The sequence below is a fragment of the Rhizophagus irregularis genome, chromosome 6, assembly GCF_026210795.1.
Source record: "Rhizophagus irregularis chromosome 6, complete sequence".
NCBI classification, from domain to species: Eukaryota; Fungi; Glomeromycota; class Glomeromycetes; order Glomerales; family Glomeraceae; genus Rhizophagus; species Rhizophagus irregularis.
Genome location: NC_089434.1, coordinates 788,589 through 813,785, shown reverse-complemented (window position 1 = coordinate 813,785; position 25,197 = coordinate 788,589). Strand labels below are relative to the sequence as shown.

The window sequence follows — 25,197 nt, the reverse complement described above, 5'->3', positions numbered from 1 at the left end:
ATGAAAAATATCTGGATGATAAAAATAATAATCGTAAAATGAAAAAAGAATATAAACTTTTTGAATGGATTGAAGATGAACAAAATTTTTATGATCCTTTCTATATCATGTTCGATAATTTATCACAACATTCCTTAAATACTTTCTATCCTTTTAATACAAATCAAAATCCTTCTAGAATAGATTACATTTGGGTAACAGAAAATTTATTTTCAGAAACACAAGAATGCAAAATTGTTAATACAACAACAATTAATACTGATCATAGAATGTTAGTGTATTCAATATGGTCAGAAGATTTGATTGGAAATATTGCTAATATCAAACGGAAGGAAGGATTTAAAGAAGTTTATAAGTATGATAAAATGGATGGAGAGCAATGGGAATTATTTCAGAATGATCTTAATAAATACATTTCAAATTCAGAAATTTTAAAATTTAATTTTAACGATAAAAATAATATTAATCATATATGGGATAAGATCAAAAAAGGTCTTGTTCAAGCTAGTAAAAATTGTATTCCAATAGAAAAAATCAAATTAACTAAAAGTCAAGTCAACCCAATGAAAATATCTAATGCATATAAAGTAATGAAATTTTTAATAAATTTCAGACGTTCAATTAAAGATTCAAGAAAAAGAAATCATGTGATCAGAAATTGGATTACATATAGAAAAAAATTATTGGAAATTGGAAGAGAAAAAAGTGATTATTGTTGGAATAAAATTCCTAAGGATGATAAAAGTGTCAAGGAAATTTTTGAAGAAATAAAAAATTTATATCAAATTTATTTAATCCTATATAATCACGATCTTTTACAATTCAAAGAAGAAAAAATTAAACTAGCAATTGACCAACGCTGTGAAGATTTATTAGAAAATCAAAAACGTATGATTAATAGTGTAATGGAACGTGAAATTAAATCCATTGTATTAGACAGAGTTCTAATTAAAGAAAATAATGAAGATAAATTAATCACTGATGAAGAAAAAATAAAAGATATTGTAAATGATCATTTTCAAAATATTGCAGGATCAACAAACCAACCTAAGATTTTATCAGAATATTGGGCAAAATTTTATTTTCCTCAAGATGAAATTAATGATAAAATTTATAAAGATTTGATGATAGAGCCTACAAATGATGAATTGAATGAAGCTTTAAATAAATTATCAAATAATAAAGCTTCTGGACCTACGGGTATTAGTAATGAAATGTTGAAACACGCATCTCCAGAATTTAAAGAAATTATTAGAAAATTAATTATTTTAATTTTTAATAATCAAGAGATACCATTAGAATGGAAATATGCTAATGTTTATCCTATACCGAAACCAAAGCCATGGGGTTGTCAACTAGTTAATACACACCCAATAACTTTGTTGGAAACGGCTAGGAAATTAATGGTATCAATAATGAATGCAAGATTATCAACAATTCTTCAGAAAAACAAAATTCTTAAAGGTTTACAATTTGCTGGATTGCCTTTCAGTTCAACTTTTGAACCATTAAGGATTATTAATGAAATAATTCAAGATGCTAATGAGAATGATAAGGAACTGTGGATTTTATCATTAGACATGTCAAAAGCATATGATCGTGTTAATATTTTTATGTTAGAAAAAGCTATGCAACGTCTTAAAATACCAAGTTCTTTTATTAATTTAACAAAAGAGTTATTTTTAGGACGGAAAAATAGTGTATTTACAGCAGGAGGATTAAGTAATCCATATGATGTAATGGTTGGAATCGATCAAGGGGAAATAATCTCACCACTTTTGTGGTGTATATATTATGATCCACTTCTTACTGCCATACAGCAAGAACACTTTGGATATCGTGTAAAAGCAAAAAAGAAAATCAATTTATATGAAAATATAGAGGTAGAAGTAAAACAAAACATTACCAGCATGGCATATATGGATGATACTAATATGTTAGCTGGCAATAAAGAAGAATTAGAAAAAATATTAAAAATGGCTGATGACTTCTATACTCTTAACGATATTCAAATAAATAAAGAAAAATCTGAATTGTTACTTAAGAAAAAGAATTTTAATTTTAATGAAAAAATAGAGTTAGAATTTGGCAATCAGAAAATCAAAATCAAACCTAAAGGAAAAACAGAAAGTCTTAGAATCTTGGGTGTTTGGTTCAATATATATAATGATAACAATTTTATCAAACAACAAGCCTTTGATGAAGTTAAAAATTTAAGTAATAACCTGCTGAAGAACAAATGCATAACAGATAAAATTAGTTCCTATATTTTTAATGCTGTAATATTACCACGTATCAAATATAGGACACAAACGATAATACTATCAGAAAAAGATTGTGAAAAAATCATGGTTCCTTATAGAAAAAATTTTAAAAATAAATTAAAGTTAGCTTCAACTGCACCAAATATAATTATGGAATTTAATTTATTATATAATATTCGTTCAATTTTTGATAATCAATTGCAAGCTAAGGTTAATAATTTTATAATTCAAATTAATGATCAAGGAATTCTAGGAAAAATAATGGAGATTCGTTTAGTAGATATTCAAAATAAACTACTTTTACCTTTCAATCCTTTAATTAATTTTCCTTTTTCTAATAAAGATTTAATCTTTATGGGTCAACATTTGCGAAATAATTTTATTATTAATAATTTATTATTAATGAAAAGTTATAATTTTAGTATAGAATTTAATAAACACAATATTGGGAAAAATAGTACTGTATTAGGAAGGGGTCGTCATATTATGGAAATTGTTGGAACTGAAAGTTTTTTGAAAAATATAAAAATTTTACGTATGAATAATTTATACTTTTTGGACCAATTTTTATCTCCTGATAACAAAACTCTTCTGACATGGTGGAATATAAAAAATAAGATATTTGCTCTTAGTAATAATAGAAATAGTAATGTAGTTAATACGCCAAATATATATAAAAAAATTCAGTCTTTAGTTACAACTAATGGAAAAAATTATAATGTTAAAGAGGAATATATAGATAATAATGTAGTCACAAATTTGGGTGGTTATGAATTTTTACCAATTAATATTCATATTAATAATATTATAACATCTTTTAATATGTTTCATTTTGAAAATATTTATGGAAAAATAATTGAAGAAAAGCCCTTTACATATATTTTTGAACATTTTAAAAGAATATCAGACACAAGTGAAATTAATTTGTTTATTAAAGTATGTAATGGTTGTGAATATAATATTGGTCAAATAGAGGGTAAATGTATAATAGAATCAATGAAAACTGAAATATATGAAGTGAGATATAAAAGACTTATTAAATGGAAGGGATATAAGGCATATCTTCTAAAGGAAGCACAACATAATTATATGGAAAATATTATAAGATATGATCAATTTTTTAAACGAAACCCTTTATATTACTCTTCATATGATAATTATCAATTACGTTTTGATGAAAATAGTTTAGATATTATTGAAAAATATATAGATTTATCATTAGATAAACAGAAATTATTTGATTCAAGAAAAATTTTATATGATTCAAACATTAAAGATTTTGTTTGCTATACAGATGGTTCAATTAAAGATATTACCAAAGAATATGTATCAGCTACTTTTGGAACAACTTTTTATAATTTGTCCTTGCAAAAAATTTTGGAATTAATATCATCTTATAATAATTGGATTTCATCAACACGTGCAGAAATTTTTGCTTTATTAATTACTTTGCTAATAGCACCTTCTAATAGTAATTTAACAGTTTATACAGATAGTGCTAGCGTTATTAGTAATTTTGAAAAATTTAAATTTTATAATTTTACTTTAGTTACTAGACAAATTTTTAAAATTAGTAATAACAACATTCTTTGGAAAATAATTATGGATATTATTAAAGAAAATAATTTATCTGTTAATATATTTAAAGTTAATGCTCATACAGATGATTCTTTAAATAATTATGTCGACAATATTGTTTCTTTGGCACATAATGATCAAAATTTAGGAATTAATTTAAATTATAATAATTTTTATGATCTTCCTTGGATTCCCAAATGGAATGGCATAGTTATAGAAAAATCTTTAAGAAAGTTAATTACATTAACAACCAATACGAAAAATTTGGAAAGGTTTTTAAATTTAAATAGAAATGATAAGTATAGAAAATGTGAAATAGATTGGTCAATTTTTTTTAATAATTTTTTGGGAGAAAAACAAAAATTATACACTGATTTCAAAGAATCAAAAATTAGAAGACGCAAAATTCAGTTGATGATTGAAGAACTTCCTTGCATTGAACAAATTAAAAGAACTTTATTTTCATTATATAAAGAAAGGTTTTGTCCTATGTGTGAAGAGGATGAAGAAGATTTCAATCATATCTGGTTTTGTGAAGAAAGACGAGAGGATATGGATGATTTAATTTCAGGAGTACAAAATTGGCTTCTTTTAGAAATTAATAAAATTTTAGATCCTATTAATCATATTACTCTTGAACATATTAAAAATCTCAATGATATTTGGAAACTTGAAGTATCAGAGGATCACATAACTTTCATAGATTTAATTAAAGGTTTCTTTCCTTGTTCGTTAATTAATTTTTTTAAACAATTATTATCTACGAAATCAAAAGTTGAAATTTTGTCATATAATTTTAGGAATGAAATTTTGGATAAATCTATGATTTTTTGGAAAGTGAGGTGTAATAAACTTAATGAAATTGATAGAGGTTTGGGAATTGATAAAAATGTTAAAAAACAACATTTTGGTAAAGAGCAGTTTATTGACAAAACGCGTAAATCAAAAAATAAGAAATACTTTAATCTACAAAGTCTTCAAAGTCATATTTATTTTGGGGGTAATACAATAGATTACTATAATATTGTTGATTACGGTAGTGTTTCGTAGTATTATTTTTATTATCTTTGATGTTGTAGTAGTAATTAAAGGAGTTGTGGTGAGTTTTTATATAACATTACCGAAGTCCATACGAATAGTAGTAGTTATGCGGATAGTTTAGTGAACCTATTTGGGTGAGCAGGATGGTAGATAGTTCTTTTGAACATAAAATCTTAAGTCCCTAATAATATTATAGTATTAGTTCGATCGTGTTCTTTACTAAATGTTATATAATGTAGATCTTTTCCTTTTTTGTAATTTTTCTTATTTCTAAATAAAGTCGACTTCGTTAAAAAAAAAAAAAAAAAAAATTAAAACAATAGCGAAGACGAAATTTAGCAATAAGTATATGAAATTCATTATTAATTTTGTGTATGTTATATAATTTTTAATTCGTTGTATATTAATGTATTTAAAGAAATTTTTTCTCCTCTTTCCCAAAGTGTTTATATAAGAAAATTTTTCTATAATAACACGTATTTCGACCATGTTAAATTTGCAATTTAAGAGATATCAATGATTATTTTTAGCCACAATTATCTATAAATTGTTAACAAGGGTGGGTGAAGCAAAAGAGATGTATGAGAGTATTTTTCCACGTTTTTTTTTTTTTACATTGTGCCACAATCAGGACGAACAGTGCCACTTTGAATTAATAATGTGGAAATCTATTTTTTTTAAAAAAATAAATATATCTATATTGTTCAAATGGTAACTAAGATCAGGAAAGTATAATTCATTTCTTTTATCTGATTATTCACTTCACAGCCACATCAACTCCATAATCATTAAAAACAAATAAAAGGTTATTGGATATCATCACGTAATTTGTCAAAAGTACTTTGATGAGGACAATAATAGTATTAATTTCTATATTAAATGGTGCCTCTTGCATCAAGTTTGAAAAGTTATTGACATTTTAATTTTTAGGAACTTTTAAGATTATAGGAATTCCGTTGACTAAATAAATAAAGATGATCCTGATGTAAAATAAATTAGGAAATAATCGATGATCCCATGCGCCATTTCCAAAGACCATTTGTCAAAAAAAAAGTTTCAATAATAATGAAAATATTCTTGCTTCACATTGAAATTTTAACCTTTATATTAGAAATAATTAAATTATTCAGTAAATTCAAAATAATAAATAATTTGGTAAACATTTTATTATTATTAAAATTTTTGAACCAATTGAAGAAGCAACAGAATGGCTAGGTGGCCAACAATATTGTACACTTACTTTAATATACCCATCAATCTATACATTAAAATATGATTATATCTTTGTCATACTAATTAAATTTGCTGAGTAGGCAAAAATACTATTTATGATATAAAATTTTAACAGAAGTAAAAAATTATGTGAAAAAATTATTGTAAAATATAAACTATTTGAAACTTTGGGATAAATATTATGCGCTTAATGGGTTCAACGTAAATGAAAATTGGATACCAAAAAAAAATACATAAATTTACACCGAAATCATATATGAACATGGAAATAAAAAAAAGGAATGAACGTTTAATAAAAAAAACCTTAAAAATTTAAATATTTCCTTTATCTGTAACTAACACCTCTGCCTTTAATAAATTCAAACAGCATGAAAAAGAATCTATCATTAGTATCATATAATAATGAGTCACGTGAGATGTCCAACACCCCAATTTAGGGTAACTTTGTGTATTCGAAATTTTCTGACTTTTACGCCTTGTTTGACTCGATTCATCTTTACCTTTTTGAGTTGGTGAAATCGTATCTTGATCCTTCTTCTGCTTTAGCTCTTTAACTTACCCTGAATAATTTTTTCTTCTTTCTCTAATCTTATTCGTTCTTTAACCGTTACATCAACTTCTAACTCCCTTTTACGATTTTCAAATTTATAATCATTTCTTTGTATTTTTTAATTTCATCATCTTTAACCGATATTATTCGTTCTAGCATTTCTATCTTATTTTGTTGGCTGCGCAAATCATGGAAAAATTTCCTCGAAGAATATTTGTGATAATTTTCTTGAAGACCTCGCCACTCCATTTTATTAGGAAAATTGTTGTATAGTACGTTATTACTGGATGTTTCATCTCTTGTGTAAAAAGTCATACCGGTATATTTCCTGGTTTGTTATGAGCGTTTGGTCCTAAGGCATCTCCTTTGAATTTTAGGTAGTTGTCTAACTTTGGCATTCCATCTTGGTTATGTATTTTTCCTCTACATCTTCAAACTCGTCAAAAAACTTCTCCATAAAGTTGTTAATCTTCTCTTTGGCATTAAAACTGTAACTTTTGACATATTTTTGTATAGTTTTATAATAAAAATTGTTTTTATCTTTCGTAAAAATTTTGGTTTAAAAAATCGGTGGAGAGAGTTTTATATTATTGTGATTTTATTGTAATTATTGTAATTGTAATTGTGAACATTAAAATTTGTACGAGCTCGCCTACTAATTGGAGTTTGAATTCCAAATTCTTTCATAATTTGTTCTTCGCGTTCTTTTTCCTCGACAAGTATCATTTCAACTGTAACTTCAACCTTACTATTTAAAGCAGCTTCAGCTTCGGCTATCATAACAGATATTTTACAATTAAGGCTTTTAAAGATAATATCTTTATTACTATCAGAATGAGTATCGGATATCAACAGATGATGATTTGCAACGTATAAATCTACGGCCATGACGAACATGGAATTGCCTTCGTCGTGAAGTTGAATTTGTTGGTAAATGTGTTGGTGTTGAAACAATTTTTTGAGAAGTTTGAGTAGTTGGATAATCTTGTTGTGAAGGTGATGTAGAAATTATAAGTGAAGGTTTAGTTTCAGTCTTGGTAGTTGGATAATTTTGTTGTGAGGGTGAAGTTTGACTACTTTCAGTTGGGGTTGTATTGGTAGTTGCAAATGTAGTTGTTGTTGATGATGGCTTTAAATAAAGTAAAGTGTTGATATTTATTATTTAGTTACGAACGATACTAAAAATGAAACAATAATAAAGAACATACCATAGATCAAGAATTATCGTAAAGTGGAGGAAGTTCTTCATCTTCAATAGTTTCTACATTTTCACCCCAAGTAGAAACATCTTTTTTCTTATGATCATAAACATTTTCATCATTATAATCGATATCATTGTAACCATAATTTTGTCTCGTTGAATGACCAGTATTTAATGTATTTCCGGTTAATATATTTATAGCATCAGTTGCAAAAGCAGAAGTATAGGTAGCAAGTTCTACAACTTTATATATAAAGTTTGCGATAATTTCAGGACGACGTATTTTAGAAATTCCTTTTGTTGGAAATCTTGTATTGAATTTGACTTCATTTTGTGTTTACCATGGATAGCCAGAAAGACAAATTTAAACGCCTCAACTCTGCATCCTTCGTTATGGAAATAGGTCAGAACGTGCGAATTCAAACGGCGCGAAAAGAATTGGTTACGTTGAAATAAAAAAAAGAAACAAGAAGAAACCTTTGCCACCTTTACCACCGGATACCCTTGGGGGATATGTTTTTAAAAAAATTTGGGTATTAGTAATATATATAGAGTTTATTGGAAGAAATGTAGAGTAAAGAGCAATAAAAAAATCGATTTTTGTTGCTCTGTGCGAGGTATTTTTTTATTATATATTTTTCGTGTACAAGAGTAATGGAAACATCCAACACCCGATGAAAAAAAAGATCGGAACTAAACGTAATGAGTAATATGAGTAATAATAATTTATTTATTTATTTTATGTAGAGTAAGGAGAAATACAATGAAAATCACATCACTATTCTAATATTGGAAACCATTATAAACTTCGTCCAAGCCAACGATAAAAATCCCTGGAGCGGACCCTTACTGGAATTAAAAAAGAAAACTACCCGGGACTTCGACCTAGGAAGAGTAGGAAGAGTAATAATAATTAATAATATGTAATTAGATAATTAAATAATATTTATTTGTAATAATGTGATATAATAAACATATAGGTAATATAATATAATATAAATGTGATTACTAATTATGATGATGGTACGATAATCAATTTTAGGCTTAACCTAAAATAAACTCGACGGTAAAACAATTGTCATATAGAAACACATTGTTTCAATTACTCTAGTTATATATTAAAGAATTACATCGTACATAATTTTATTTGAAGATACTATAAGATAAGTTGTCCATTAGAAAGATATATTAAAAAAGGAAAAATCAATTTGAGACAATTATATAAGTATGACTACTAAAACAACCCATAACGGGACATAATGTGATTGAAGTCCATGTGCGGATGTATCGACTTGTGAATCTGGTAGGCGTGCGTGATGAGCCCGAAGTTGGTTTTTGGTGATATCATGATATTATTTTTTAAATGTTATTTTATTAAAGAAAAAATTAAATTTATTCATGAATTTATTGGTTTTACTAAAAAAAAAACTTATAGAATGATTTATGCAATTAAAAATGTTATATTAATATATATAATATTCAATAAAGGTTTTTACTTCAAATCACCAGGGGTGATCATCACCGTTGGCCAGAATTATCAATTTTTACCGGCACTATATTTTTTAATGCTGGTCGATTGTCATAATTTCAGTCACCGGTGATCATCACCCCGGTGATAGTTAGAAAAATTCATTAATAAATTAACAACAGATAATGAAAAAATAAACAGAAAATATTAATTAATAATTAAGCAATGACATTATCGAACCTGCTGTAGTAGCACATCCTAAAATAAAGTTGTAAGACCGAACCAAACTATAAAAAAATAGATTTAATTTAATTTAATAAATTGGTAAGAATAATAATTTAAAAGGAATAAAAAAAATGCTAATATTTAATAATTAATAATAAAAAAAACACCCCACTTGTTATTGAATTTGCTGCTGATCCGTTCACCCATAAACTATAGGCCAAACCTAAAATCATAAAAATATAAAATATAATTTAAATTAGTAAATTGGTAATAATATTAAAAGAATAAAATTACTAATGTTAATAATTAATAATCAAAAAACCCACCTGTTATTGAATTTTCTGTAATAGTAATAATAGTAGGGCTAAACCTAAAATCATAAAAAAAATTAAAATTTATGTTAGTAATCTTGTAGTAAAAAAAAAATAATAAATGAAAGATATTAATTAATAATCAAATAAGAAATCCAAAGGCCTATTGGAAAATTTGGAAGTATTGGAAGATTGAAATCTTCCAATAGGTCATGTGCGTTATGTGCGTTGGAAGTTCCCAATCAAATTTTTGTGCTATTGGAATTGATCTGATACACTTCCAATGTTTCCAATACCATTTTCCATTATAAAATCTAATAGATAATCTTTGTATAACTATAAAAAAATTTTTAAATCAAATTGTTTGTACATTTCATCATATTTATCTAAAACTAGGTAACGAAGCGTTATAATCACATGATCATCATTAAGAAATAAATCGATTATCAGTTATTGGGTGTTTAAACGTGTGCGGATTTTAATATTACTTTTGCGTGAAATTTATCTTTGCGGTATTAAAATTTACAAATTTTAATATTGTTCTGGTCAATATCTTACTTATTTTGGAAGTTATATGCAATGACTACGATGATTTGTTGACTATCTTTTCACTTTGTATTATTTTTAAGTTCTACTACGAAAATTATCATACGTACGCCATACATACATAACTGTTTTGACTTTTTAAGTAATAAGAATGTTAATCAATTCTTTGCTTGTTTCACAGCATGTGACACTTCTATAGAATTCTTTGTTGGAGTTTTGTTAAAAGTCTATTCGAAAAATCTTTTACATATTATAGTTCTAGATTGATTATTTAGAATTTCTTGGCACGATTCTTATAATAGAAACTTCTACGGATATTATATTACTATGGAATTTTCTGAGTTCGGATTAAAAACTCCTTGCTTAAAAGAAAACATATATATTTAGGCTTTTTTGTCTCAAGCAAAAGAGCTAAATTATTTTTTTTTTAAAAAAAAATTAATGATGGATCAATTATCAGACAACACATCTTTAGGCATGCCAACACAAACCACAATTAAACACAATCGTAAACGTAAAACGAAGATATTATGCAGCGAATGTAATCAAAGAAGAGAACTTTTAGAAGAAAATCATCATATTTGCGGCGTTTGTTATAAAGCGAAATTAGCATTTATACCAAGTGGAAACAAAGTTATTGATGATTTTATCATGCATACACTAACTAGTAGTAGTAAATTAGCTGGGAAAATGGTGTTCGTGCCTTATAACCAATTCAAAGATGTAAAATTTATTGCTAGGGGAGGTTTTAGTGAAATTTATAAGGCTATTTGGATTGATGGACCAGTAATAAATAAATGGATTAAGAAAAATCAAAGTTTTTATAAACCCGAATATAATAAAAATTATGAAGTCGTTCTTAAAAAGCTAAATAATTCTAAAGAAATCACATCTAAGGCGTTAAATGAGGTGATTACAATTATTTATTAACCTAACTTTGAATTAAGTAATTAATAAACTTTTTATTATTTAGCTCAAGATATTTCATGAATTTTCTTTAAATTGGAAAAAGAGGAAGTATAATGTTAAAAATAAAAATTATAATGAAATAAACAATTATATTAGTAAATATTTTGGTATTACTCAAGAACCCGTTACCAAAGATATCATGATTATTATGCCATATTATAATTTAGGTGATTTGGTAAACTACTTAACTAATGATTTCTATAGTATTGAATGGCATATTAAGTTAAAGAGGTTAAAAGAAATAATAAATGGACTTGCTAATGTACATAGTGTAAATATTTTACATAGAGATTTTCATAGTGGAAATATCTTTTGTGACGGATATGAAACCGCATACTTAGGTGATTTGGGCTTAAGTAAATCTGCAACTGAATTTACAGATGATGATAATAACAATGAGAATTATGGTATAATTCCTTATATGGCACCAGAGATTTTTAAAGGACAAAAATATACCAAAGAATCAGACATATATAGTTTTGGAATGATTATGTGGGAATTTATGACAGGTAGAAGACCTTTTTGGAATAGAAGTCATGATGCAGAACTTATAATAGAAATATGTGATGGTTTAAGACCACCAATTGTTACAAATGCGCCCGAAGGATATATTGAATTAATGAAAGAATGCTGGAATTCAGATCCTAATAAAAGACCAGAAGCTACTGATATATATAATAGAATTGATAAAATGTGGCTAAATGAAAGTAGAACTACTAAAATTATAAAATCATCAGAAATTGGGCCTGTAACAACAAATAATCCAGGGGCTATTTATAGGAGTAGATTTTTGAGTGGTATAATTCAATCTGCAATGTTTACAATGTCTACAAGAAGTTTAAGAAGCGAGTCTATAACTGCAGGAGTTGGTAAATATAGTATTAAATATTTCGCTTTAATTAAAAACAATAATAATTAATACTCTACTTCATTATTATTTAGATTTATTTCATTGTCATCAAAAAAATGATATAACATTTAATGGTAATTATTATTCGTTTAAAGTTATTAACTAATATAATTCTAAGTAATATTAATAAGTTTATTCTTTAAGATAAAAGAAAGTTTGATAACAATCAAATTGAAAACAGTTTTAATGAAGGTATGATAAAAGTCAAAATTTTATATATAAACGTCATTCAATATTTACCAATTAAATAATAAAATATTTCCAGATAAAATTATTAAAAAGATTAAATTAATCGAAAATGAAAATAATGGTAAAAAATATCTTACGTATTTTCAATAAATATAATTTATGCTTTAATTTAATTATTTTTCGTTTTCATTTATTTAGATTATATTACGCAAGAATTTGAATTGGATATAGATATAAATTCTGAACAATATATCATTGACGAAAGTAAGTAAAAATATTATATTTTTAAAAACTATGTTCTTAATAACCTAATTTCTTTTAAATTTATTAGAGTCCAATATTTACACTTATTTTTTTAATAATATTAGTTATATATATATATATTAATTTAGTTGAACATTATATAAATTATGTATAGAAAATAAATTTATTGATATTTAAATAAAGCAAGCTTAACATTGCGGCGGATTTATGAAATTTGGCAAAAATTCTGCTGCGGTCTCGGGAATTAAAATTGACTTACAGAAAAATTAAGCTTTTTTTCCTAAAAAATATCAAATAATGACGCGCCTTTAACACTAGAAAAATTGGTTAGATAATGGGAAAATTGGTTTGATGCAAGATTTGGGTACAAAAAAAATTTTTAGAGCTCATTTTTGACTGTTCACTAATAAATTTGGGACTTAAATAGAAATTTGGTGACTAAAATTACTGTCAAATATTTATTTAATTTGACATGACGGACAAATTTGTGGTATTTCATAAAATCTGCCATGATGATATAAAATATAATTTAAATTAGTAAATTGGTAATAATATTAAAAGAATAAAATTACTAATGTTAATAATTAATAATCAAAAAAACTCATGAATTTGGCTAAACCTAAAATCATAAAAAAATTAAAATTTATGTTAGTAATCTTGTAGTAAAAAAATAATAAATAAAAGATATTAATTAATAATCAAATAAGAAAGCCCAAAGGCCTATTGGAAGATTTGGAAGTATTGGAAAATTTCAATCTTCAAATAGGTCATGTGCGTTGGAAATTTCCAATCAAATTTTTATACTATTGGAATTGACCATTAGAAGATCTGATACACTTCCAATGTCATTTCCCATTATAAATTTAATAGATAATCTTGTATAACCATAAAAATTTTTTAAATAAAATTGTTTGTATATTTCATTCTATTTACATATTTATCTAGCTAGGTAACGAAGCGTTATAATCACGTGATCATCGTTAAATTAAGAAAATTAATCGATTATTTTTTTACACGTGATGCAAACAAAGTCACATAACTGACGATATACTAGAATATGATTGGTGTTTAAACGCGTGCGGGCAGACAAAAGAATCCAAAATGGAGTGTACCTAATTATAAGTTTCCTATGCTTGAGTGACAAAGTTTTTATGCCTTTTATTAATGAGTAAACTTCATGCATCTATTAATTTTACATTTAGAAATTAGAACTTTATTCAGGTTTATTACTAATTACTTAACATCGAATGAATCATTTAAATGTACAATATATTTCTAAAGTTTAAATAAATAATAAATGACAGTAATTATTCGGTTTTAATTCTACTGTATATCACGTGAATTAAGTGCTTCCAATCTTCCAATAGACGTTGGAAGGCTTGGAATTGGAAGAATTAAAGATTCCAATAGCTTTTAATCTTCCAATGTACATCGCTGCTTATGGGTATTCAAAGAGTATGTCAAAGTATTTTTTGAGAGGCGTTGTGTCTATTTTTAAACTCCTTATGAACCATTAAAAACAGGTAAGAAAAAAAAATATTTAATTTTATGCGTTCCACTCCGTTCCAGTGTTATTTACATTTACACGTGATTTATTTTAATGCATCAGGTTGATCATTTTTTTAAAAGTTAATGGAAATTTCCTACGATATATGACAAGATAATCTTAAACGTCAATTGCTTTCCAAACTTGATGCTAAAGGCACCATTATCGTCCTCGTCAATAACCTTTTATTTTTAATGATTATGGAGCCATTTTCCGTTGATGTGGCTGTGGAGTAAATAATCAGATAAAAGAAATGAGTTATACTTTCCTGATCCTAGTTACCGTTTTGAACAGTAAATATATATTTATTTATTTATTCTTTTTTTTTAAAAAAATAAATCTTATCTATTTCCACATTATTAATTCAAAGTGGCACTGTTTATTCCGATTGTGGCGCAATGTAAGAAAGCGTGGCAAAATACTCTCATACGTCTCTTTTGCTTTGCCCTCAACTTCATTGTGGTTAAAAATAGATTATTAACATAAAAATCTCGCATTTTCTCATTATTAACTTAAAGTGTCTGCTCTTCAATTGTAAATTTTAACGTGGCACGATGTACAGTAGAAAACGTGTCAAAAATACTCTTGCGCTTTTACTTCGCCCTCGTTAATAAAACAACAGTTTTACAAATGATTGTGGCTATAAATAAATTATAACATCAAAATCTCGTATTTCTCATTTATATTAAATTAAAGTGTTCTGCTCTTCAATTGTAAATTTTAACATGAACATGGCGCAATATAGAAATACGTGTCAAATATACTCTTGTACACTTCCTTTGCTTTCATTGATTCATGAAATACGTGTTATTATAGAAAAATTTCTTATATAAACACTTTGAGAAAGAAGAGAGAAAATTTCTTTAAGCACATTAATAAGTAACGAATTAAAAATTTCTTTAAACACATTAATAAGCAGACGAATTAAAAATTATAAAATCAATAATGAAATTCAAATACTTATTGTTGACTGTCGTCTTTACTATTATTTTTGGTGTAGTGGATAAATAAATCATCACTTTACTTTAAAAGAAAATTTTCTTTTTTATTTCATAGTTAAATTCATTATTGACGCAGATATAACACCAATTGAATTAAAACGTGACGCGGACGCAGAAGCCCAGTCTGGATGGGGTTAATAACGTGACGCAGCAACAGAATAAACGGATTATTTACTACATTTACTATCCTATCTATTGCTAGTAGATATATATTGATTCCATAATAAAATGTAATATATATTTTTTTGATCTAATAATTAGTCCAGTGTGGTTTTTTAATGATATTATCACTGATAATATTTTCACAGTTTTTCCTATTATTCATCAGTTCACCAAAATGACCAGCATATCATGCTTATGATATGATTATATTTGTAAGAATTTTCATATTTGCGAAATAAAATAATAATAAATAATTATAATTTAAATTAGAATTACGAAAAGTTTTTATAAAAATTGTAGAAATTTAATTGATTAAATTACCTTTTAAGTTTATTCAACTTCGTTCCCAAAAACATTTTTCATGAATTTTTACAATAATATTTATGTTCATATCAAAAACGTTTTGTTGGCCATAATGATCACTAATCCACACACTTTTCGCGAAATATTTTGAAAAAAATGAAATTGAACGCACAAAATGGCTGTGCCATAATTCTATATTCGTCTACTAACCAGGTTTTTTTCTTGTAAAACTAAAAAACTAACGTATTTTTAAATAATATTGTCAAGTTTCAGCAACCTTTATTGTAAAATAAACTATATTTACAGTTTTACTTTCAAAATCACACCTTAAATCACACTTTCTTTTACGAATACTACAATATAAACTCGCAAACCACACAAGAACCGCACTTTAACTAACTTAATCAAAGTTGTTTTTCAAGAAATGGGATTATAAATAAGGATTTTAAGGTGGAGGGTAGTGAATTATTTGTTTGTGTCAACTATAATTTACAAGAAATTTCACAACTACTATCGACACAGTATGTAATATTGCGCAGAAGAAGTCATAACAACCGTTTACTAAATTTTTGTATCACATCAGGTGATTCTAAAATCTAAATACGTCAGCTGTTACCATACATAAGACCGAAGGTTTTAGGAGATACTCTCATGATGGGTCACGGTATCGTAGTTTGTTAATTGTTGTCGATATCTGCAGTCGATATCCGTAGAAGCTACCCTGGATTGTTACTATGAAATAAGGCAACCGTGATCTGGGATCACGGTCTCGTGGGTTCACATAATTCTTTTCAGAGATTTCATTACCGGACTCGTTATCTATTGCCTAGAACTATAATTGTCGTTCTCTTCTGCTCCTTAGAGCCCGTAATTATATTTAGTTATCAATAACAGATATTACACTATAAGCCAATATCATAGTTGAATAGCAGCAAAATGGTCAATAAATAGACAAAGTAATTACAGAATATTTATATTTTGTATTCCGGAAGATAACACGATAGCGACAATCGCAAAAACTTTTTACTGCAGGACTAATGGACAAATTTAGAAAAAACGTTAAAGTAACAATATTATATCCACTCATATCGGTGGATTTGATTACCCTATAATCAACATGTTAATTTTAACATGTACAGTATGTCGGTCCTAATAATAAACAACGTTAATATAAAATGAAATGGATACATATAATAAAGAGTTTTGTAAGAATTACTTGGCTACTTAAATATCTAAAACAATATTAAACTAAATTGTAATTAGAACGAACATAAAGATTTTTTCTACCAAAAATGTACAAATTAGAGAACAAACTTATCTAATAAGTAAAATATATGCTAAATAATACTGCAATAATTTTATTGAAATGGTACTATCAGTTATGAATAAATGGTTATTCTTTCGTAATTTGAAATATCTCATATTCTTCTACAGAAAATATATCTTCAGTTTCTCTAATTATTTTTTCATAACCAGCATGGGTCTTACAATAACTCTTGTTATAAAAATCGTTTCCATGCAAAACAAGGCTATCGCCAAATGTTGGACCACAATCAAAATCACTATATATAGAATACATCCCAAGTTTTGCCCTACTTAAAATATAATTTTGCATATTCTCCTTATTTTTAAAAGAAAATATAAAACTATCTTTAGTATAATCATAAAAACCATAATCATATTTCTTAGCAAATTTCCATACAATTGGATTATATCCTCCTAATATTTCATTACTATCTTTCACTTTAATAATTGATACAGTATGAGGTTTATTATCACAGATTTCATGAAATTTACTAGGTAGAAAACCATCACGAGACCCACGAAGAATTAATTTAAATTCATAAGTTTTGTCAATATTTTCTGATTTATTGATCCATTTTGAGATTAATTCAGCATGTTGATATGTAATGATTTTTGAATCAATACATTTTGAACCAATTTCTTTAATTATCTTTTGTCTTATTGGCGAATGATCATGATTCAAATAATATTCAATTAAATTTTCACGTAATTCTTTTGGTATAATTTTTTTGTAAGGATATACTTTATCTAAAAATTCTTTAGAAGTTAAATCATAAAATTTAATAAATGGAATACATTGTTTTAGAATATCCTTTAAAGTATTAAAATCATCTTTTGTATAACTTGAAAGATCAGAAGAAAGTTCAGAACTTTGAGCAATACCCCATTTGAGTACATGATCCCAAACTTTAATATCATCCATTTGAATATTATTATGTTTAATAAGAGAAATTAAACATTTTTCTGAAATTGAAACAAAATCAATTGAATTAAAAATTTTTTCTGGTTCTTTAGAAATTATTTCTGTACAAAAATTTTGTAATTTTAAGAAAGAATTATTTTCAAAACTCATTTTATATATCAGATTAAAATTTTGTTCCAACCAAATCTTTTTGTTTTCAATTAAAAAGGATTGTAAGTAAATTATTAATTCTTGAAGACTAAGTTCATTGGCTGCAATTAAAATCTTTATAATTTTTAAATTATCATATTCTTCTAAAGAAAATTTTCCACCATAAATATACCTAAAAATAAAAATATTGTAAAATAAAAAATCTTTATATATATACATTGTATAAAAAAAAAAAATTTATAATTTTTTAGCATTTTTTAATTATATCTTACCTTAAAATTATTTGAAAAATTTCAGGTGAAACATTTGGTAATTTAATATGTGTTAAAATTCCATCATTCTTATTTTTATTAGAGTTTGTTGACAAAATTCTTCGTAAATAAGGAGAACGATAATTTAGAATAACCATATGAGCACGAAATATTTTTACGTAAGGGTCATTACCAACTTCGATAGTAATATCATAATATTCATTATCTTCTAAAATTTCGAGTAAGTTTTGAGATAATTTTGGTAAAAATTTATTATCATCCATTATAATCGTATTTTGTATTTCAAAAGAAAAAAAAAATATAAGCAGTCTGATTCGTAACTTTATTTTTATATTTGGAAGTTGTGACCATCATCTGATCACATGGATTGGATGTGCAGTTACGAAGTCGCAGTAACTGTAGTGATTTGATCTTCATTAGATTTGGCTATTTTGATATTTTTTTTTTTATTGTATTATTTTAGCATCTTAATTTGATGATGGTTAGACAAATTGATCTACCGACAAAGAAAGTTACAAGTTGATCCATGGTTAAATTTGACGCTTAATCACATTATAAATATCCCTCAAAATTGAAGAGGGAGGAAGGCAAGTTTTTTTCAGGATTTTTAGGGGTTAAAAAGTTTTTCAATTTAATTGATAACTTTCTTAAAGTGTCTTGAATAGTATTAGGATTTACTATAGAGCCGAGTGAGTAGATACCAACGCACCTGTAATAAAATTGTTCATCATTTTTAACGTGATACAAATACCTTTTTTAATCGTAAATTATTTTTATTTTTGTTATCACTCTATTTAACGTAAATTGGTGATAACACTTGGAGGGAATAATTAATAACTTTGTTATAATTAAATATCTTTATGTTGTGACTTTAATTAAAACAAAATTCGGTAGTTAAAATTTAATAAACTTAATTGATTCTTAATATTAAAAAATTTATAAATATTATGTATTTTATACTTAAGCACAATTCATAAATATTTATTTTACTTTTACCAGAAGTTAACGTTTTTTTTTTAAAAAAAAAAAGAAAAATATATAATAGAAGAATCAGAATCAAATTAAATGACATTTACATATATTTTACATTATTAACAAACAAAACGATGAACGGTATGTTATTATTTAATTATTAATGATTTATAATTTCTCAAGCATCTAAATTTATTATAGATTGGATATTACATCTTACTAATTGTTTAAAATACTACGACTCTTATATAAGATAGGTATTATTTATTTGAATAAAAACAAAAGACATAATTGTAATTGTTCGATCTTTTTTCGTCAGAAATCATACTAAAATGATCAATATAACGTTATGAAAGATTTTTTTTCAATATTCTAAACAATTAAAAAAAGCACAATAAAACAGATTACTTTTTTTTTATTTAAATATGAGAATTTTTTCTTAAAATTAATAATAAATGATTATTTAAGATTTTTTTTTATTAAATAAAAAACAAAATGCATAATTACAGTTATTCGAGATCTTTTAGTATCATCATTTGGATTTTATTGTATTAATTTCATCTCGTGATCGATTCATAGCAAAGCCAGAAATTGTCATGTGATCTTGCCAAAATTATTGTGCCATTTTTAATTTTTCTTAATTTTTTTTATCCATAATTTTGACTATTTTTAAACTTTACATACTTTATATTAGGATTAAAAAGGTTAAATTTATAAATGATTTAAAAATGACAAATGACAGGTCATTCAAAAGGTCATTCAAATGGTCGGTCATTTGCCATCATCTCTTTACACATTGGGATATCCTCATGGAATTTCTAAAAAAAATACGTTTATTGATTTAATATGTACACATGACAAGTTGCCTTAGTCCTTGACAGGGCGTTCATAATAACTTGAAATTAGAAACAGAAGTTATGACTGAACATTTATTGTTATAAACAATAACAATAAATAACTATACATTGTATTAAGAAATGCCAAATTTTGAAATTATAAAACTAATAAGTTCAAAGCGTTCTATGAATGTCTAGCCCAATCACCTACTTTTGTTCATTACATTAAAACGTGATTTTCAATGATTTAACCGCAGGATCATTTATTTTAAAGGCGGTGTCAGCAGCCAATAGAAATAGCTGCATGTGACAATGTGACATTATCAATTCCGGCCAATAAAGTAAATTTGGCCTAATATGTAATCTACAGTAAAGTCAAATAAATTAATTTTTTTAAGAAATAGTTTTATTCCATGATATTTCATGTCCAAAAACTATTTTTATCGTGTTAATAAAATTTATTACTCATGAATTTAACAAAATATATTTTATCACGTAAAAGAAATTTATTTAAAAAACAAAATTTTATTAATGTATAAAATAACATCATACCAGATTCTAACATGTTTAGGTATGGCGGGATATAATAAAAAGAATAAAATTTAACATCAGTTTAAAAATATATCACATAATTTGTTAACATCTAGGACGTACAACAACTTTCATATCAATGTACTGATAAAAAAATGAATATTTAAAGTTAGGTTTTTCCGATACTTTATCAACCAATTCAACATCATATTTTCTAAACAACAAAATTAACAAGGTTTTTTTTGTACATTAGACATATTCTTTCCTGGGCAAATTCTCGCCACCTCCAAAAGGTATAAAAGCATTCTTAGCAATTTCATTATTTAAAAATCTTTCTGGAATGAATTCATCAGGGGTTTCCTAAAATTCAGGTAATTTATTTCATGTTCAACAAAGATATTTGTATTAGCTTCCAAATGGTTTCCTCCAACAATACTTACTTGTGTTGAAACATGTGATGATAATGGTACAACTGCGTATACTCGTGCAGATTCTTTTATAATTGCGTCAAGGTATGTAAAATTTTCCAAATCTTCATAACTTATTTGTCGTGATATATCATCACCAAAATTTCGCTTATTTCCTTTCGAAAATGTGTAACAACTTTAGGATGTTTAGCTAATAACCAGATTGTGTAACAGATCATATTTCTAGTCTAATATAGTATTAAATAAATTATCAGTTATTTAAATGAAAATATTATATTTTAATAATTTAAAATATAAAACTTATCGTATCTGTACCGCCTACACTAACTTCCGTAATGGTGGAACAAACTTCTTGATAAGTTAATGGAGCTTCGCTTCCATCATAGTTAGGATCGAGTGGAGTGTTTAATGTCAATAAAATATCCAACAAATTTGAACAAATCTTTCCATCACTTTGTATATTATTATTAATCTCATTTCTTCTCTTACTGATAAAGCCAAGCATAGTTTGATTTAACCAATCAGAGTTCTCTTTGTATTTTTGTTCAAATGTAATATCCTGGAACATAATTTTTAAATATTTCAGGAATGAAAGCTTGAAAAAGCATGTTCGAAAAAAATGTTTCTGAGGCTTTAGTAAATTTAAAGGATCTTTTGATTTCTTCAAGTCTAATCGGAACATCTTGATTTTCACCGAACAAGTACGTATTAAGACAATAAGAAGGTTTGCGAGTAACAGTTTATAAGATAATATTAGTCGCGAAACATTTCATCCATTCAACAAAATCAATTTGATATTCTTTTTTGTCTCAATAACTTTCATTCTCATTAAATAATGATTGTACAAGTTGGGTGAAGTCTTTAAGAAATCTGTGAGAACTTATTGATTGCATAACAATTTTTCTCGCTTCTATGATGTAATCCATTTAATTTAACATGTTTGACTGCACCTCTTGGAAAAAATTTAGTTTGTGAGTTTGTAACATAAACTTGATCGAGTAACGAAGGATGATAAAGAATAACGGTTCTTTTACTCCAACCCAAACTTCAAACATATCACCATATATTTTATGATTATCCTTTGCATATTGTTCTGGATTTAATCCTATTTGATGTAAATTACCAATTATTGGAAGTGGAAATGGACCAGGAATCCGAGATTTACGTGTAAAATATTTGTAATAATATCTTAATATATATAGGAGAATTAATACATCGATAGTTTATCTCTAAAACTATTGACGTGAATGTCATTGTTGTTAATAGTCAAGAAATTATTTTTTCTTTTTCTTTTTTTTTTGTGAACAAAAAATGTTCATAATATCTTCAAATTTGTAATTTTAGGATGGGTTTATATACTTTATTTCTTTTTTGAAAAAAAGGGCCAAAGATTATTATAAATCATACCATAATTTGTAAGTTGCATTGATCGGTGGACCTAATTATTTTAATTCATTAACGTGATTTACATTAATTCGGCGGACTTAATTATTTTTAAGTCTAATTTTCCTCATTGATTCATTATAACGTGACTTATGGACTTAATAACCCTGTAAATCACGATAATGAATTAATTATTAGACTTAAAAATAATTAAGTTAACCCTTTAACTGTATTCTGGCCATATTTGCCTGGAATTTATTAATAATTTTAGAAAAGTTATAGTTATAGGGCTATAGTAAATTTAATTCGTTAATCCGTTGAATCACGAGTCAACTGAGCAGAAAATAAACTATTGAAACTTTATAAGAAAAAATTACATATTTGACTCTCAAGAATTACCGAAATTTAATAAATTTTAACAAATTTTAATAACTTTAATAATGAAATTTAACGGATTTAATAAATTTTAAGTGATGTCTCGTTGTTTACGTTATTGGCGTAAATTCATACGGCTTTTGACGTAAAATATAATTATTCTTTTAAAAAGTAACTGATTATAGTAGAATTCAATATATATCGGAATTTTTTTTTTGATTAGGTTCAAAAAATGATTTGATCGATGATCGAGAATTTCCTGTTTAATTGGTCACGCGTAATATAATTGATTGGATGTTCCCTCAAAATAATATATATATACACATATATTCATTTTTTCGTTATTCTGTATATATTTTTTTATGTATTAGAAGTAATATGGCTTATTGCAAATAATCGGTCAGCATAAGAAATAATTTTTCTTGCACAAAATATTATTCTGTTAAAGTTATTATCAATTTACTATATCAATTTGAGTTATTCATTTAAACATAACATTTATTTGTTCAATTCATTACAAACTGATTTTATTTATGTAAAAAAAAAAGTTTGCATGTTACTCTATAATTAATGTTGATATAATATATATATATAATAATTTCTGATTATAGACTTAACAAAGTCTTTTAATTAATCAATCAATCATAAAATTTATCTTATATAGCACAGCCTAAACAAATACTTGTTATATCATGCAATTGTTTTAGTTTTTCCTTTAGGTAGCTATTGGAGCTGTTATTCACTATGACGTCACAGGGATTTTTTCTTGGTAAGTTGGACAATTTGTAACCAAATAATAATTATGGTTTAACTTGATTTTTCGAATTTATATAAATAGTTACGTTCATTATATTAAATTGCTTATTAAATTTGACTTGTTAATTACAATATTAAGTATTAACCTTGCCGACAATCGTAATCTGTGCTTGGTATTAATATTAGAAACAAGAACCTCCTTTATCACTTAAATACTTATTAAAGAGGTTTCTCATACATACACTTTATCTTAGTAAAGAAAAAAAAGAGATTTTTTAACCATTTTTAATTTAAATACTTTTGTTTAAAACCTCGTATTATAAGTAATACTCCGTTAAAATAGATTGTATAGAATTTATTAGGCAGTTTAAATAATTTAGCATATAACTCATATGAATTAAACAATTTTTTTTTATAATTATCTTTTGATTACTATTACAATTATTATATTAAATTGTAGAATAAAATTAGAATATTTAATTTTATATAATATTATTTTATTGAAAATAATTTAATATAGTTGTTTAATTGTTGGTAAAATTGATAATCTTGTTCTCTTATATTCTTAGAAATAATTTTGAGAACGCTTTCAAACTTTATCCTGATAAGATCATCCATTAAAAAAGATGTACTAAATAAAAGGTAGTATCGAAAAGATTAATGATTATATAGAACGTCTAAAATATTTAACCTAACAACTTATAGTTTATACTACATCTGTGATAATGATGAAAAAATTTAGAATTTTTGATGTAATTTATAGTGATTAGTGAATAATTAATTATACGATAATTGACGTCACTGTTATTTACGCTTCATTCTCATTACTTTGGTTTTATAAACATAAATCCATTTAAATCGTTAATTTGATTTCATAATTAAGTTAATTATAAAACAAAACTCGATAATTTAGAATAATTTATAATATAAATATGAAATGAATTATTAAAATTACAAACTAAGAAGCTTTTGTAAGATAACTTACTACTCTAGTCTTGGTGTTTAAAATAATTTTTTTTAAAAAAAATAATAAATATAAAGTATACTTTAAATATCAATCATAAAAAATTTTATATAATTCGCATCTAAATATCTAAAAAATTGAAAAAAAAATTAACAAATTAGATTTAAGGATAAATAATATCTAAAATATCATCATTTAGAAAATTTTTCTTTACCATCAGGAATTTCTAATTCGTCTTGTTCTTCTGAATGAAGATTCGGATTATTATGTACTTCGTCTTCATCTTGTAAAATAAGAACATAAAATTAGTACATGTATTATCTGCTGTTATGTTACATATATAAAAGCCAATTTCATATACCATCAATACAAGAATGATGTTTCATTATTTCTTTATTATTATAATCTTCTTGAGAATCTAAATAAATAATTTAAGAAACCATATTTAACAAAGCATCATTAATATATTAAGTATTGCTCACCATTTTTTACTTGCAATTTTTTAAACATTTTGGAAAATTTTTGACTATTAACTATAATAA

The 25,197-nt window shown here is 25.4% G+C and overlaps 4 protein-coding genes across 4 annotated transcripts; 1 reads left to right on the top strand and 3 right to left on the bottom strand.

The window, feature by feature from the left end:
• Positions 1-7,248: 7,248 nt before the first annotated feature.
• On the bottom strand, positions 7,249-7,877 carry OCT59_025939 (uncharacterized protein; the record flags this gene model as incomplete). Its single annotated transcript, XM_066142833.1, has 3 exons — positions 7,249-7,439; positions 7,549-7,795; positions 7,875-7,877. 3 exons carry the CDS (start codon positions 7,875-7,877, stop codon positions 7,249-7,251), a joined length of 441 nt encoding a protein of 146 aa, XP_065992410.1.
• Positions 7,878-10,861: 2,984 nt separating this feature from the next.
• Positions 10,862-12,757, top strand: OCT59_025938 (uncharacterized protein; the record flags this gene model as incomplete). The annotated part of the gene is made up of 7 exons (XM_066142832.1): positions 10,862-11,326; positions 11,391-11,793; positions 12,028-12,255; positions 12,329-12,370; positions 12,441-12,488; positions 12,562-12,606; positions 12,684-12,757. 7 exons carry the CDS (start codon positions 10,862-10,864, stop codon positions 12,755-12,757), a joined length of 1,305 nt encoding a protein of 434 aa, XP_065992409.1.
• Positions 12,758-17,154: 4,397 nt separating this feature from the next.
• On the bottom strand, positions 17,155-18,694 carry OCT59_025937 (uncharacterized protein; the record flags this gene model as incomplete). Its single annotated transcript, XM_066142831.1, has 2 exons — positions 18,411-18,694; positions 17,155-18,310 (listed from the first exon to the last, which is right to left on the bottom strand). Exons 1-2 carry the CDS (start codon positions 18,671-18,673, stop codon positions 17,155-17,157), a joined length of 1,419 nt encoding a protein of 472 aa, XP_065992408.1. The 5' UTR covers positions 18,674-18,694.
• A 2,304-nt stretch (positions 18,695-20,998) lies between these two features.
• On the bottom strand, positions 20,999-21,745 carry OCT59_025936 (uncharacterized protein; the record flags this gene model as incomplete). The annotated part of the gene is made up of 3 exons (XM_066142830.1): positions 20,999-21,109; positions 21,190-21,332; positions 21,493-21,745. The coding sequence occupies 3 exons, from the start codon at positions 21,743-21,745 to the stop codon at positions 20,999-21,001; spliced, it is 507 nt and encodes a 168-aa protein (XP_065992407.1).
• Positions 21,746-25,197: the final 3,452 nt, after the last annotated feature.